General features: G+C 42.4%; 1 protein-coding gene across 1 annotated transcript in view; it reads right to left on the bottom strand.

Annotated features, from left to right (window-relative positions):
* The window catches only part of CDH4 (cadherin 4), a 1,089,940-nt gene that overhangs the window by 96,172 nt on the left and 979,980 nt on the right, over positions 1-13,788 (bottom strand). The window contains exon 7 of the mRNA XM_082271591.1: positions 12,859-13,031. Within this exon, the coding sequence (XP_082127717.1) occupies positions 12,859-13,031 (173 nt within the window). The remainder of the gene's footprint in view (positions 1-12,858; positions 13,032-13,788) is intronic.

Below are 13,788 nucleotides of genomic sequence, written 5' to 3'. Positions count from 1 at the left end.
TAATGTCAGCCTTTAGAGCCACAATCAGCTTTTTTCATGTTAAACTGAAGCCAGGGGTTGTCTGGGCAAGAACTGGAGACCCCACTCTAATCCGGAGCAGTCAGATCAGATGGTTGCCTGATAGGCTCAAAGTTCTAAGCGGCCATCATGCAAACTAAGAAGTATCTGAAATGCAGTCTTCTCAGCAAATCTCAATAATGGGGTCAGAGAGAGAAATTGTCATTATTTCCTACTTTGTCCTAAACTTAAATATAGGTTTCTGACTGAAGCTGGGTCCTTGACCTCCACTGCAGACTTGACTGCCATTAGGCATCAGCAGCCTTTCAATGGATAATAAAAGACCAGCAGCACATCAATTAGGTCTTCCCTCTCTTCCCACTTCCCGTAATCATGCTCAAATAGTTTGACTGACAGTATTGCGTAAGGCCTGGGTCACACCTATGTGTTTTTTTTGTGCATTTTAGCAATTTTGCAGAAACGCACTACAGTCTAATTAACATGGTTCCCTATGAGACTCTGCGTTTTACACTGGTGTGTTTTTTGGAAAGGGTTTTAGTTCCATAGACATCAATGGAAATGCAATGCTTGCTTTTTAGATGCGTTTCTGCTGTGTTTTTGTTGGCTTCTCCTGCATGACAACAGACACCTCCCAAAAACACAAAATACATTATAAAAATGCATGTAGAAAAAATGCAAAACACACCAGGAAAACACATCAACAGCAACCTGTATAGGTGTGAATCAGGCCTAAAGCACTGGAGCCCTGATTGGCATTGGGTGCTGCTCCTCCCTCTCTCTCAATCATTTTATAAACGAACTTAAAGATGAACTCCATGGAAAGGAAGAATGCTCCCTTGTAGTGGAGCTGCCACCCACAGTGCAAGGGTTTAAAACTCTTTTAGGTCGAGGGGGAGCAAAAAGCAGTTTTACTTCCCCAGGTCTCCTCCCCGCTCTCTGCTCTCACCCAGAGCTGTATCTTGGCCTAGGCCAACAAGGCCCAGGCCTAGGGCGGCACTTTGCAGGGGGGCAGCAATAAAGCTGCACTCTGCATGAAAAAACCCAGCCTCCTCCTGTGTCCTGCACGAAAAGGGTCCCCGCCGACTTGCGCTACACTTTTAGTATAGTGCCAGTCTTATGGGGTAAATTGGGCCAGAGGGAAGAGTCCAGGAGGCAAATCAATCTGGCACCACCATAGAGTGGTCAGTGATGAGGCTGCACTGATGGGCAGTAATGAAGCGGCACTGACAAGGCTGCACAGATGGGCACTGATGAGGCTGAACGTATGGGAACTGATGAGGCTTCGCTGATGGGCACTGATAGACTTTTGGTCTGTGGTTCACAGATGAAAGGGGGGGGGGGGTCATAAAAAGTAAGGGGCATGGCCTTTATAGGAAGGGGTGAGTCATATGTAAATTAGGGGGTGCACAAGTTTAGTCAGGCGTAGGGCAGCACAAAACCTAAATACACCACTGCTCTCACCCCATTGCACCAATGTATTACTAGCTGCCACTGTACCAATGCGTACTTCTGCCAACGAATGGCCAGACTTTTTCTAATATACTTAAAATTACAAGAATACAGCTCATTGAATGACTCTAGGTAAGCTGTGGAACCCATTCCCAGTTCTCTGTTGAAGAATTGGGCATCCTGGGTATGAGGGTTCCCTCGCATACACACAGTAAGTAATTCAGGTCATATATAGTTACAAGCAGGCTACTCCTGGTGCCTATGTCCCTGGGTTGCTGCTCGTTTATTAGGTTTGGGATATGTGTGTTCACTTTAAAAATCATGTCAAATAGGTCAATTTATGTACTGAAAAGGTTTTTTTCATGAGGAAGCTTGTAAATGTCAGCACTTTATAAAATAACCTAAGCAATTAAGGTTTACTGGTCCTTTAATTCTCATAAACTATACCTGGATAAATACACAGCATTAAGTCTTCATTTCTCTAGGATCCAAAGTGCCTCATTCATCTCCTGCCAATTAGTCCATAAATAACCCAATTAGTAAGAAACTTGAGATGAATGAGGCTGGAAGCGGGGACATCTAAGTCTACGTGCACTGGAGTAGAGTCAGTGAGGACCTACAACGCTAATTTAAGAGTCTCCTGACATTTGTAATTAAGTACAAATGCTACATTTACATAGTTCTTCGTAATTAGACATCTCAACAATTATGTAACCAGTTCGTCTGGATTGACGCTCTCCCTTTTTTCCCGTAATCTTTTAGCAGGATCGCAGAGGACCAAGTAAGGAATAGTGGAATACAAAAATTCTGGTGGACGGGAAGAAGGCCGATACATTTTTTGGTAGAGTTTTTATATATAGCCCTAGATGAGGCACAAAATTGAGCATTGGTGTCACTAAAAAGGTCAGTACATAAGCCAAGTATAAGACTGATTAGGCCTACTGTTAGGGGAATCCATAGTTGTGCGCAACCCAAAGCTCAAACACACTTGCATGTGTATAGTTTCTGCCTGGCCTATAGCAATTTGACGGCCATGCAGGACTTTTGTTGTCGTTCCGGGTGGCAATCATATGACGTCCTCCCAGAAAGGGCTCCTCCCAAAACATGTCCACAGGACATAGCCAATGACTGATCAGTGTACCGGCCTGCTGCCAGTACCATGTGATCACTGTGACCATTTACAGCAGATCCCATAATAGTTGTAAACAACAGATGGCTTCCTTAAATGCTATCTATTGTGTACAATTGTGGTGCTAGCTGGGATTGGTCACACAGTAATCACATGGTACAGACAGGGCCATTCACAGCTCATATGTACCATGTGATTAGCTGTGGCCAATCACAGCTAATCACAACAAAACAAACTGAATAAATCAATTTAATTCAGGTAAATGCTTGCTTTTCATAATTAAATTGCTAAGCGTATAATAAGCCAATCATAATGTGTTAAGAAAAGAAAATACTGATCACTTCCCCAGAGTAGTACAATGTTGCTATGGTAACATTATATTGCTCTGGTCATGGTGTGAAAAAAAAATCAGAAATTAAAGAAAAAAAAATGTGAAAAAAGTTATTACATTTTGTTTTGTACTGTCACCATTTGTGTCCCTGATCATTGCCACACCAGTTATATGATGACACTGTACTGCACTGGTGACAGTATCTAAAAAAAAAGGATTGTGAACATTAGTTTTTTAATTTCTTCATTTTTCAAAAAATTATGACAAAAAAATTACAACTTCAAAAAACTTGCCATGCCTCTTACTAAATACCTCGGACTGTCTACTTTCCAAAAAGGGGTCTTTTAGGGGATATCTGTACTATCCTAAAATTTTTGGGCCTCAAGAAATGTGGGCATCAATACATCAGGATTGATCGATTTTCAGATATATACCATAGTTTTTAGACTCTATAACTTTACTACAGACTAAATAATATACATTGATTTTGGTTATTTTCACCAAGTTTTTTTTTTGTTGCAAATTTATGGTCTTTTTTCATTTATTTAGCAAAAAATAAAAAACCCAGTGGTGATTAAATACCACCAAAAGAAAACTCTAGTTGGGTTATCAAAATTATAAAATTGTAGTTGGGGTACACTGTTGAATGACCACGCAATTGTCATTCAAAGTGTGACAGCGCTAAAAGCTGAAAACTGGCCTGGGCAGGAAGGGGTTAAAAGTGCCCAGTATTGAAGTGGTTCAAACATGAATGGTGTCAGTAGAGCAGTGGATATGTCAGTAGGGCAGAGATTGTTGTAGGTAGGGCAGTGGAAGGTGTCAGTAGTTTTGTATTTGTATTTTTTTAAATTATTAATTTTGTTAAAAAATATTATGTTTTTTTTTTTTTTTTTTTTTTTACAATTTTTTTTTTAGGAGCCCTGTTTGGGGGCTTTGTTGAAATATCAGGGATTTAAACAGACCCCTGATGTTTCACTTTTGAGATAGAGAAAGGGACTGAGGACAGAGATTCTCCAGTCCCTTTCCTTGAAGTCTCAGCTGCAATGCACAATTAATGAATAGGAAGTGCTCTGTGCTAATCAGTTTCCTATTCATTCACAAACAGAAGCACAGTAAACACAGTTTACTATGCTTGAGTTATGAATGAACAGTGTGAGTAATCAGTACCAATTATGCAGAAAAGGAAGAGGTCCGTAAATGCCATATTTATGGGCCCCTTGCCCGCTCTCCATCCTGAAACGATGCCTAGCAGTAGCTGGTGGGGGAGAAGATGAAGGGAAGCACTGCGAGAGAAAGGGAGGGACCAGGGGAGCCCAGGCAGCAAAAAGAAGAGGAACAGGAAGGGTGGTGGGGGCAGCATATACTCGTTTCAATCCCCTGTGTCCTCCTGTGGCAGCTTAATGCCAGCGGGAAGGAGAGGAGGAGAAGCCTAATTTCGGATGTTGCAGGGTAAAGATACAAATCAATTCCAGTAAAGTTTGGCCCTGCTGCCCCTCCTGTTCAGGTTCCAGAGGTTGGCAAGGAAGAATGGTCGTCTACCCATCACCTGTATCATCCTTGATTTCCTGCAATCAGCTGGGTGCCAAGGTCCTGGAGTCCCCTCTTGCCCCACTGTAATCCACCATTCAAAAATGGGCTGCACACTGAATCCTGCAATCAGCTGGGTGCCAAGGTCCTAGAGTCCCCTCTTGCCCCACTGTAACCCACCATTCAAAAACAGGCCGCACACTGAATCCTGCAATCAGCTGGGTGCCAAGGTCCTAGAGTCCCCTCTTGCCCCACTGTAATCCACCATTCAAAAATGGGCCGCACACTGAATCCTGCAATCAGCTGAGTGCCAAGGTCCTAGAGTCCCCTCTTGCCCCACTGTAATCCACCATCCAATAATGGGCCACACACTGAATTCTGCAATCAGCTGGGTATCAAGGTCCTGGAGTCCCCTCTTGCCCCATTGTAATCCACCATTCAAAAATGGGCCGCACACTGAATCCTGCAATCAGCTGGGTGTCAAGGTCCTAGAGTACCCTCTTGCCCCACTGTAATCCACCATCCAATAACGGGCCACACACTGAAGATGTTCAGCTAAAGCCAAGGTTTACTGACAGCACACTGCTCACTCCCACCCAAAGCCATGCCCCCAAAATGTTTTGTCCACAACACGGCTTAATCGTGGGGAATCTTGTGGTAACATCATGGAGGACCAGGTAAGGAATAGTAAAAACAAAAACTTAGGTGGAGGGAAGCAGACCAATACAATTTTGGGAGCATTTTCATATATGGCCCTAGATGAGGCACAGAATTCAGATTTGTTTTTGACCTCCTAATGAGGATGAAATTTGTTGAGAGTGTGTGGCCAGGACGGAGATAGCAGCCTCAGGCTATCACCTCTTAGATACACAGGATTGCTCGGTGTGCAGCCTGGGGTTCACAACCTTGCTCTATGATATTAGAAGCAGTTTACATGGATAGTTCTCCCAGTATGCACCCTTGAAGGAAGCCACTGGACAGGGCTGTACAAGTGGAACCTAAAGCTTTACTAGGTTCAGATTTGTCTGGTGTCACTAAGAATGGTAGTACATAGGCCAAGTATAAGACTTGATCAGGCCTAGTTTCTCAAAAATTGCCTGGTGTATTTGGCATGGGTAGACAACCATGGTCACTGTGTGGCTATACCTGCTGAGATTATTTTCCTAACACTCAAATTGGCACTTTTCCACTTCAAGTACCGGCTCGCCTCCACTCGGCCCTGCTTGGCCCGGTTCGGTTTTCCACTGCATGGTACGGTGTTGGAACGGTTTGGTACGGTTTGCTTTTCCACTAATAGTAAGTGGGTGGGATAACAACGATTCTCTGACCAATCAGTGGCTAGTAGTGACAAACAGTCAAGGCTGCATGCAAAGGATTGTGGGATATGGTACCGGTACGGCCCTCTTGGAACCACAACCGAGGTGGTACTGTTTAAGCGAGCCGTACCGTTCGGTTCCATGTAGTGGAAAAGCACCGCCATACCGAACCGCTCCAACACCGTACCCTGCGGTACCATGCAGTGGAAAAGCGCAAAAGCGAGCCGAACCGTTTGGTTCCATGCAGTGGAAAAGCGCCAAATGGAGCTCAGAAAATTACTCGTATGGCAATACGTCATCAAATTATAGAAAAAGTCCAACTAAATGTGGCTACTACTAGCTACAGCATGATGTAGAATTCTAGATAAATGACAACCAACTATGGCCCATCAATACACACTGCATTTTCTTTACTCTGTGTTTGTGTGATGCAATGGGAATTTTTAGAGACTGGATTGGTGTTAATATGAGTACTGGGAGCGTTTACTGATCCTGATGGAGCTTTTATAGCATTGAGCCAGTTCAGCACCCTGGTCAGCTCCCCCTATACTCACATACAGTACAATGCTTGCCTGTTTAATGGACAGCTTGGCCAGTGCTGAAGAACTTATTCGGCCAGCTTCAAACTGACTGGGAGAGGAAGAGGGAAGACTCCGCAACCTTGTGTTACTTTTTTTTAGGATGACCTTGAAGATCGGGAAATGACTGTCTTATGTGTGTCAGGCTGAGCAGGAACAAAGGCAGGTGCCACTCTGATCAATAAGGCAGATACGTGGCTTCCAAAGCACAGAGTTGGTTATCAGCTGGGGGTACAGAAAATAATAGACGCTATCTTGCATGCACCACGTTCCCAGATGAATGAGCAGAGTTCTTTGTTCCAAGTGACAGTGTGAAATCCTCTAACAGGCCCCTTTCTTCCCACTCTCTTGTGCATGATGTAATTTAGTGATTGGGACGTGCGTTCCAGCGCCCATTGGTATTGCTCCTTCTCTGCTGTCATCTTGCTGAAGCCCTTGACGAGCGCACTTGTCTTATTCTCCTGACAGAGCGAGATACAGCAATCTGATCACAGAGGCATCTGGGGAAAAAAAAAATAAAGGAGCAATCTTCCCCAAAGCTCTGCACAGTTGCGATATACTGCAGAGCAGAGAAGCACCCCCAGCAAAATTCTGCAATGCAAGGTTGCATACACTTACACTTTGACATCCACTAAAACAACTGACTTTGGATTTTACATAAGTCTGGAAATGTTGAGGTTGATTTGTCATGGATTGACATTTTCCTTTTTTCATTTATTTAATTCGAGATATTTGTTTTAACTGCATATTTATTTTACTGCCATTGTTTTCCCAACTCCTGTCATTTATGTCAGACAGCTCAGTCTTCAGAAAAATGTGAAGACAAATCTAAATGAGAGTATGTGAAACAAACAGGATCTAATATAGAGTATATTATCATTACATGTAAAACTGCAAAAACGTCAAACATTACTGCTCATGAAAGTGACCCTTTAACCAGTTCTGAACCGGAAGGATTTAACCCCTTAATGACCAGGTCATTTTTTGCGATTCGGCACTGCGTTATTTTAATGGACAATTGCGCGATCGTGCGATGCTGTACCCAAATAAAATTTATGTCCTTTTTTCCCCACAAATAGAGCTTCTTTTGGTCACCTCTGCGATTTTTATTTTTTACGCTATAAACAAAAAAAGCAACAATTCAGGAAAAAAAACCAATATTTTTCACATTCTGCTATATAACATTCCTAAAAAAAAGAAAAAATTTAAAATCAAAGTTTTTCATCCTTTTAGGCCAATTTGTATTCTGCTACAAAATTAGCAATAGGTTTGCGCAAAAGTTATGTCATTTTTTTTTTTTTTATCAAAGCTTGTGTTCATTTGTGACAGAACGGCGGTCTGCCTTGTTTACATAGGCAGGCCGGTGTTCTGTCTCTATGGGAGAAATCGCGGGTGGCAGGCGGACATCACGTTGGCTGGACCCGCTGATTTTCTCCCCCTCTGGCCAATCAGCGTGCACGCCCCCACTGGCTATTGCACGAAACAAGGTAAAGGTATGTAGTTTCGCCCAATAGAGCCGATCTGCCGCAGTATATGTACTGCTGCCGGTCAGCAAGTGGTTAAGCTTTGATAAAAAAAAAAAAATAGAAGCTGATTGGTTTCTATGCACAGCAGCACCGGATTTTTCACTCTCCAGTTTTAGTAAATCAACCCCCTAGCGTCAGACAGGGGTATAATAAGGTTAAACTGAACAGGTCAGCGAAAGGGCTGCAAATAACAATTACAAAAGATTATCTATGTGGTGTGTAATTCATTCCTTTTACTCTCTCCATGGTATATTTTACAAAAGAGTAAATTATATTGGCTACAGCATAGTGATATATATATATATATATATATATATATATATATATACACACACACACTATATATATATATATATATATATATATACACACACACACAATATATATATATATACTGTATATATATATATATATACTGCATGTGTTACAATTTCCGTGCTTCAAGACATCAATGGGCTCCCAAACAAAGCATATATATATATATATATATACACACACAATATATATATATATATATATATATATATATATATATATATATATATATATGCTGCATGTGTTACAATTTCCGTGCTTCAAGACATCAAATGGGCTCCCAAACAAAACAGTACATATGAGTCTAAAAAATAAAAGTGATGGAGCTCAGATCTTGCTGCTTTATCTTTTTTCAAACATACATGTCACAAGGAACAAAGGATGACCATTTCGAGAAGCACTGCCCTTTTTCAAGTTCACAAGAGAAAGGGCAATGTTGCCCGAAACAGTCATCTTTTGTTCCTTGTGACATGTATGTTTGAATAAAGACAAAGCAGGAAGATCTGAGCCCCATCATCCTTTTTTTTCTCATTGATATTATATATATTATTTATATATAATATATATATATATATATATATATACATATACATATACTGTATGTTTGTGTGTGTGTATTTATTTATTTCAGAGATTTTTATTACGTTTCAAATACAAGAAAGAAGAAACAACAAATTCAATTTTCTGCCTCACGTAGACTAAGTGTGATATCAGACCTGTGATCCAATGGTGCATATACAAGAAATACATATAAAGTATCAAAAAGAACATCCCAAATGACGAACCCAAATAACAAATACCATGAGATGGAAGAAAATAAAACAACTGCTCAGCGACCCCCAAGCATGGGTATCAAAGAGCACCTAAGCCGTAGTCCAATCATTAATGTAACACGGCATAAACATCCGCATAATAAGTAGGTGATAAACTGTCGTTCTGCAACAGCTGGAGGGCCACAGGTTGAGCACCCATGTGATAAAGTAACCAAAATAATATAACAAAAATCTGAAAAAAGGACAGGAGAGTACAAAGACAGGAAAGGAAAAAGAATGGAAAAGGAAGACAAGGAAAGGGACCTAGAAACACTGATGGGGGATATTGCCTGACTTTATTTTAGTAATTTTTAAAGTTTTCGTATTGACATGCTTAACCTCCAATGGAGTGATCAGGTCAAGGGTGTACAGTGATGTATACAACTCGAAAATACTAAAGCATCTTCGTTTTATCACCTCTGACAGATTTTCCCATCTGGCCCCTACTTCCAGTAAAAAAATAACCTTGAGTTTTTTACGTACTATACAGGCTTGCTCTGTGGTCAGCAAACCCTGTGATTTTCTTAACCTACCCTGGTATGGCATGGTTTGTCTTTTCACTGTCAATGAGTATAGGCAAAGCAATGCCTTTATCAGATGCTGATGGGCATTTATCCATGGGTTAAGGAGAAAAAAATTATATTCTATAATCACTGTGCAAAAAAGGAAATAATAATGTTCCCATGCAGTAATGTTTTTTTTCTGTAGGCCTGCCTAACATGGATTAATATTATTATAAAAGAGATATAGCGCCAACATTTTTCACAGTGCTTTACAATATAAAAGGAGACAGTAAAGTTATAATAGAGTTCGATACAGAAGACCTAGGAGAGCCCTGCTCATGGAGCTTAGATTCTAAAGGGATAGGGAGATGGTTCAAAAGGTAACAGCTGCAGGGGGACAATCTGATGGAGGCGGCCAAAGTATTGTTTTTAGGTGAAGGTAAGGTAGGGATTGCCTCAAAGCAGAGTTTACCAGACATACTGGGGTGGGGAGTTCCACAGGATGAGAGAGGCTCTGAAGAAGTCCTGGAGGCGAGCATAGGAGGAGGTAACAAGGGAGCTAGAGAGCAAGAACTAAGAGGAGAAAAGTGGACAATTTGGGTGATATCTTGAGATGAGGATGGTGATGTAGCTGGGGGAGTGTTGTAGATGGCTTTGTATGATGTGGTTGGAATTTTAAATTTTATACGTTGGGAAGCCAGGGGAGAGATTGGTGGGGGTTTTTTTTTATCTCGGGGAAGCCCTGTAGTATGGTTTTTCCACCGTCCCTATGAAAATTGTTTTGTTTGGGTTTGGTGCCTCAAACCAAGTGATTGGGACTTTAAAGTGGAGTTCCACCCTAATTTTATACTTACCTCCATCTTCTTGCTCCGGGTCACCTGAAAAAGAAATGGATAATCGCATTTTTTTTTTTTACTTACCTCGTAGCGAAGAAAATATACTTACCTTACTTCCTTCTTCCTCCTTCCTCGGCCCCGGCCCGTCGTCACTTCCTGGCTCTGCAATGATTCCTGGCAGCTGAACGTCATCGCTCCCAGGAATCATTGCGCCTGCACCGGCCCCGACGTCAGTTCCGGGGCGCACGCGTCATCCCCTTCTAAACAGCTTCTGGGCATGCCCAGAAGCTGTGGAGGGATGACGCGCGCGACCCGGAAGTGATGGCGGGGCGGGCGCAGGGCATCGTGGGACCGAAGAAGGCGGAAGAGGACGCCGAAGAGGATCTTGCTGGCTTCAAGCTGCCCACATCTGAAATGGCAGCGCTGGACAAGACGTTTTCAAGGTAAGTATTTGTCCTAACAGGTAAGTGCAACCCGGGACAGATCAGAGGCTAGCCATTGTGGAATGCACTAGCCCTGACTGTCCCGGGGGTATTTAAAAAAAAAAAAAATTCCAGGGTGGAACTCCGCTTTAAGGGCAAGAGTAAGAAGAGTAGTATAACATTTGAATAAAATTTAAAACAATTTATTTTTAGAGTGTGGAGAGATTGGCAGCAGCCATGGATTGGTTAGTAAGGCATATGAGTCCAGCAGCAGCATTCATGATAGACTGAAGGTGGGGTAGCCTGTGTAAAGGCAGACCAATGAGAAGCAGTAATCAGGATAAGAGATAACCAGGGAGTCAATAAGTTATATTTAGGATATAGAGATTATGTGTAGACATTTTGTAAGAGTAACCTCTTCACTGAACGCCACCGAAAACCTCCATCTACAGTCTATCAACCTGCTCCCAATAAAATCCTCACATCGATGAGTCCCTTTTGTTTTGCCTCTTTTGCAGTTGACGGTTTCGTTGATGTCAATTGTTGCACTGGTGGCAGCGGCTAGATCCATACTTGCCTTGAATTTATCAACACAGGCCCACTGCACACGCTCCCTCCAGATTTGCCATGCAGCTTATGAGCTAATGAGCTTTGCATACATTAAACAGGTAATTTGTAGAGGCTGATTACTAGTGAGTTTGGGTAATATAGCCAGGCAGATTTGTGGACATGAGAACTAGAAGTGAAAGATCTAACAGACAAGAGCTAGGTACATTACAGCTTCATAGCCTCATTGCATTTATTTTCCATTTGTCTATGAAGTCTGCTGCAACATCTTTATCAAATTCCTTCTGCTCCCCTTGCCAGCAGCTTGCACCATTCAAACCCGATTTTCTATATAGTTCACTAATCTCACATTGACTATGCTTCCCTGTGCTAAAAAAAAAGGTCTCAAAGCATTCCTATAGGGATGTTAATGCAGCCCTACCTGAAGTCACTGCATTTTGTCGCTTTCTTTCCTTTTTATGCTGTGTTTGAGAGTTCCTGTCGTTGATTATATACTTGTGGATTGATTTACTAAAGCTAGTGCGTGCAAAATCTGGTGCAGCTCTGCATAGAAACCAATCAGCTTCTGGCATAGGCGTGCACAGGGGGTGTGCCAGATGCACACACTAATCCCTATGTGTGGTGCTGATTCCCCCTACTGCACGGCTCCCCCCCCCCCCCGTGGTGCCCCCCTCGCCCCCGCCCAGCAGTGCTGCTGGCTTCCATCCTCTTTTGTCCCTCTGCCGCAGCAGGGGATGTTTCAGGATGGAGAGCGAAGGAAGGGGCTGGTAAATATGTAATTTACCGGTGCCTTCCTTTTATAAATTAATACAGTGAACACACTCACTCACTGTGTTCAATCATAACTGAAGCATAGTAAACTTTGTTTACTGTGCTTCAGTATGTGAATGAACAGGAAGCCACCCAGCACAGAGCACTTCCCATTCATTCTCTGTCCTGTGCAGCTGAGGCTGCAGAGAGAGGCATGTGTGTTTTAGCTTTGGGGTGCACACCCTAATGTAATAGGCTGCGCATACTTATGGCTTCCAGGTTTGTTTTGTCAAAGCTCAAAGCATAACTCCACTTTTGATGAGAAAAAAAAGCATTCCCTTCTGGGTGATCCATGTACATTATAGAGATTTTAACATTTTGCTGCTACTTTGCTGCAGATTCCTACCTTTGGTTATTCTGAAGAAATCCCTGTGTGTTTCTCTGTGTCCATGTGGGAAAGTGAGTCTAATGGGAGTGGCTTCATAGTTATCAGTCATCTGTGCACCTGCAGTGCACTAATGAGGAAAGCTGCTGGCCCTGCATCCCTTTAGACAAGTTCCTATTGGGAGTATCTCAACAAAAATGACATTTTTGTTGCAGGGGATGCCAGAAATCTGACTTGTATCTTAGTGCAGACTTCTGGGAAAATTGGTGAGCCAATCACACAAGCCCTGATAGCCAAGTCTAGTGCACTTCAGTAAAGTGGTGCCTACAAGATCTCAAAATACCAATATTTATCCATCACCTGAACAAGCAGAAGCAATGAAAGACCTGCTCACCTCTCTGTCCAGACCTGCTGCCACTGTATTAATGACTCCTGTTTCGCTGTGGATCACAAACATATCCTGGGAGGGGCTTTGCGGACTCTGCGTCATGATGCGGTACATGACGATCCCATTTGACGTGTTGATATCATCAGCATCGTGTGCGGTCACTGTCATCACATAGGTACCTGTGAGCACAGAAAAGATACATATTTTAGGAAAATTAGGTAAATATTAACATATCGGGATGAATTCCTTAGCACCATTTTGTAAAGCATCCACCTGCCATGATTGTGTCAGTACTGCCCACACATTCCACCACCAAAAGGGCAGTTGCTTTCTAAAACATGACTAACCTATTCTTTAATAGATGATTTCTTGTATATTCTTTCTATAATCTCCTTTACCATCCTCTTTTGGGGTATATTTTTGAAGCATACAATCCAGAGGTAATGAGAGGTTTTATAGGCAAGTAAGAAGTTTTGCCACTAAACTACCTAAACCCATACTGCCATCCTGCCAGCTCCACCAGCAGCATTTTGTATATGTCAGTCATCAGCCACTGAATGTAAGTTTAACGCTTGTAGTCTTTCCTCATAACTGAGGTCCTCCAGTTCCCTTATTAGCTTTGTTGCCTTCTCTGGACTCTCTCCAGTTCTAGCACATCCCCCCTGAGGATTGGTGAGCAGAACTGGATGGCATACTCAAGATGTGCCCGAACCAGAGTTTCATATCAGGAGGGCGGCCTAGGGTGATAACCCACGGCTTCCTCCATAGCTACAGTGTAAGGAATACCGTAGCCACCCAGGGACAGGAAGTGAGTTATTTGCAGGGTTGCCAGGTGAAAATAAAGAAAAAGATGGTTAAAGAGGAGGGCTCCAGGCTCCTTCAGAAAAAAATGAAAAGTGAGTGGTTTAAAATACTGTAGATCCTGACTTTTAATAT

This window comes from Pelophylax lessonae, assembly GCF_965119305.1.
Source record: "Pelophylax lessonae genome assembly, chromosome: 11".
Lineage (NCBI taxonomy): Eukaryota > Metazoa > Chordata > Amphibia > Anura > Ranidae > Pelophylax > Pelophylax lessonae.
Note: the sequence above shows the minus strand (reverse complement) of the source record. Positions and strands in the feature narration are given on the sequence as shown.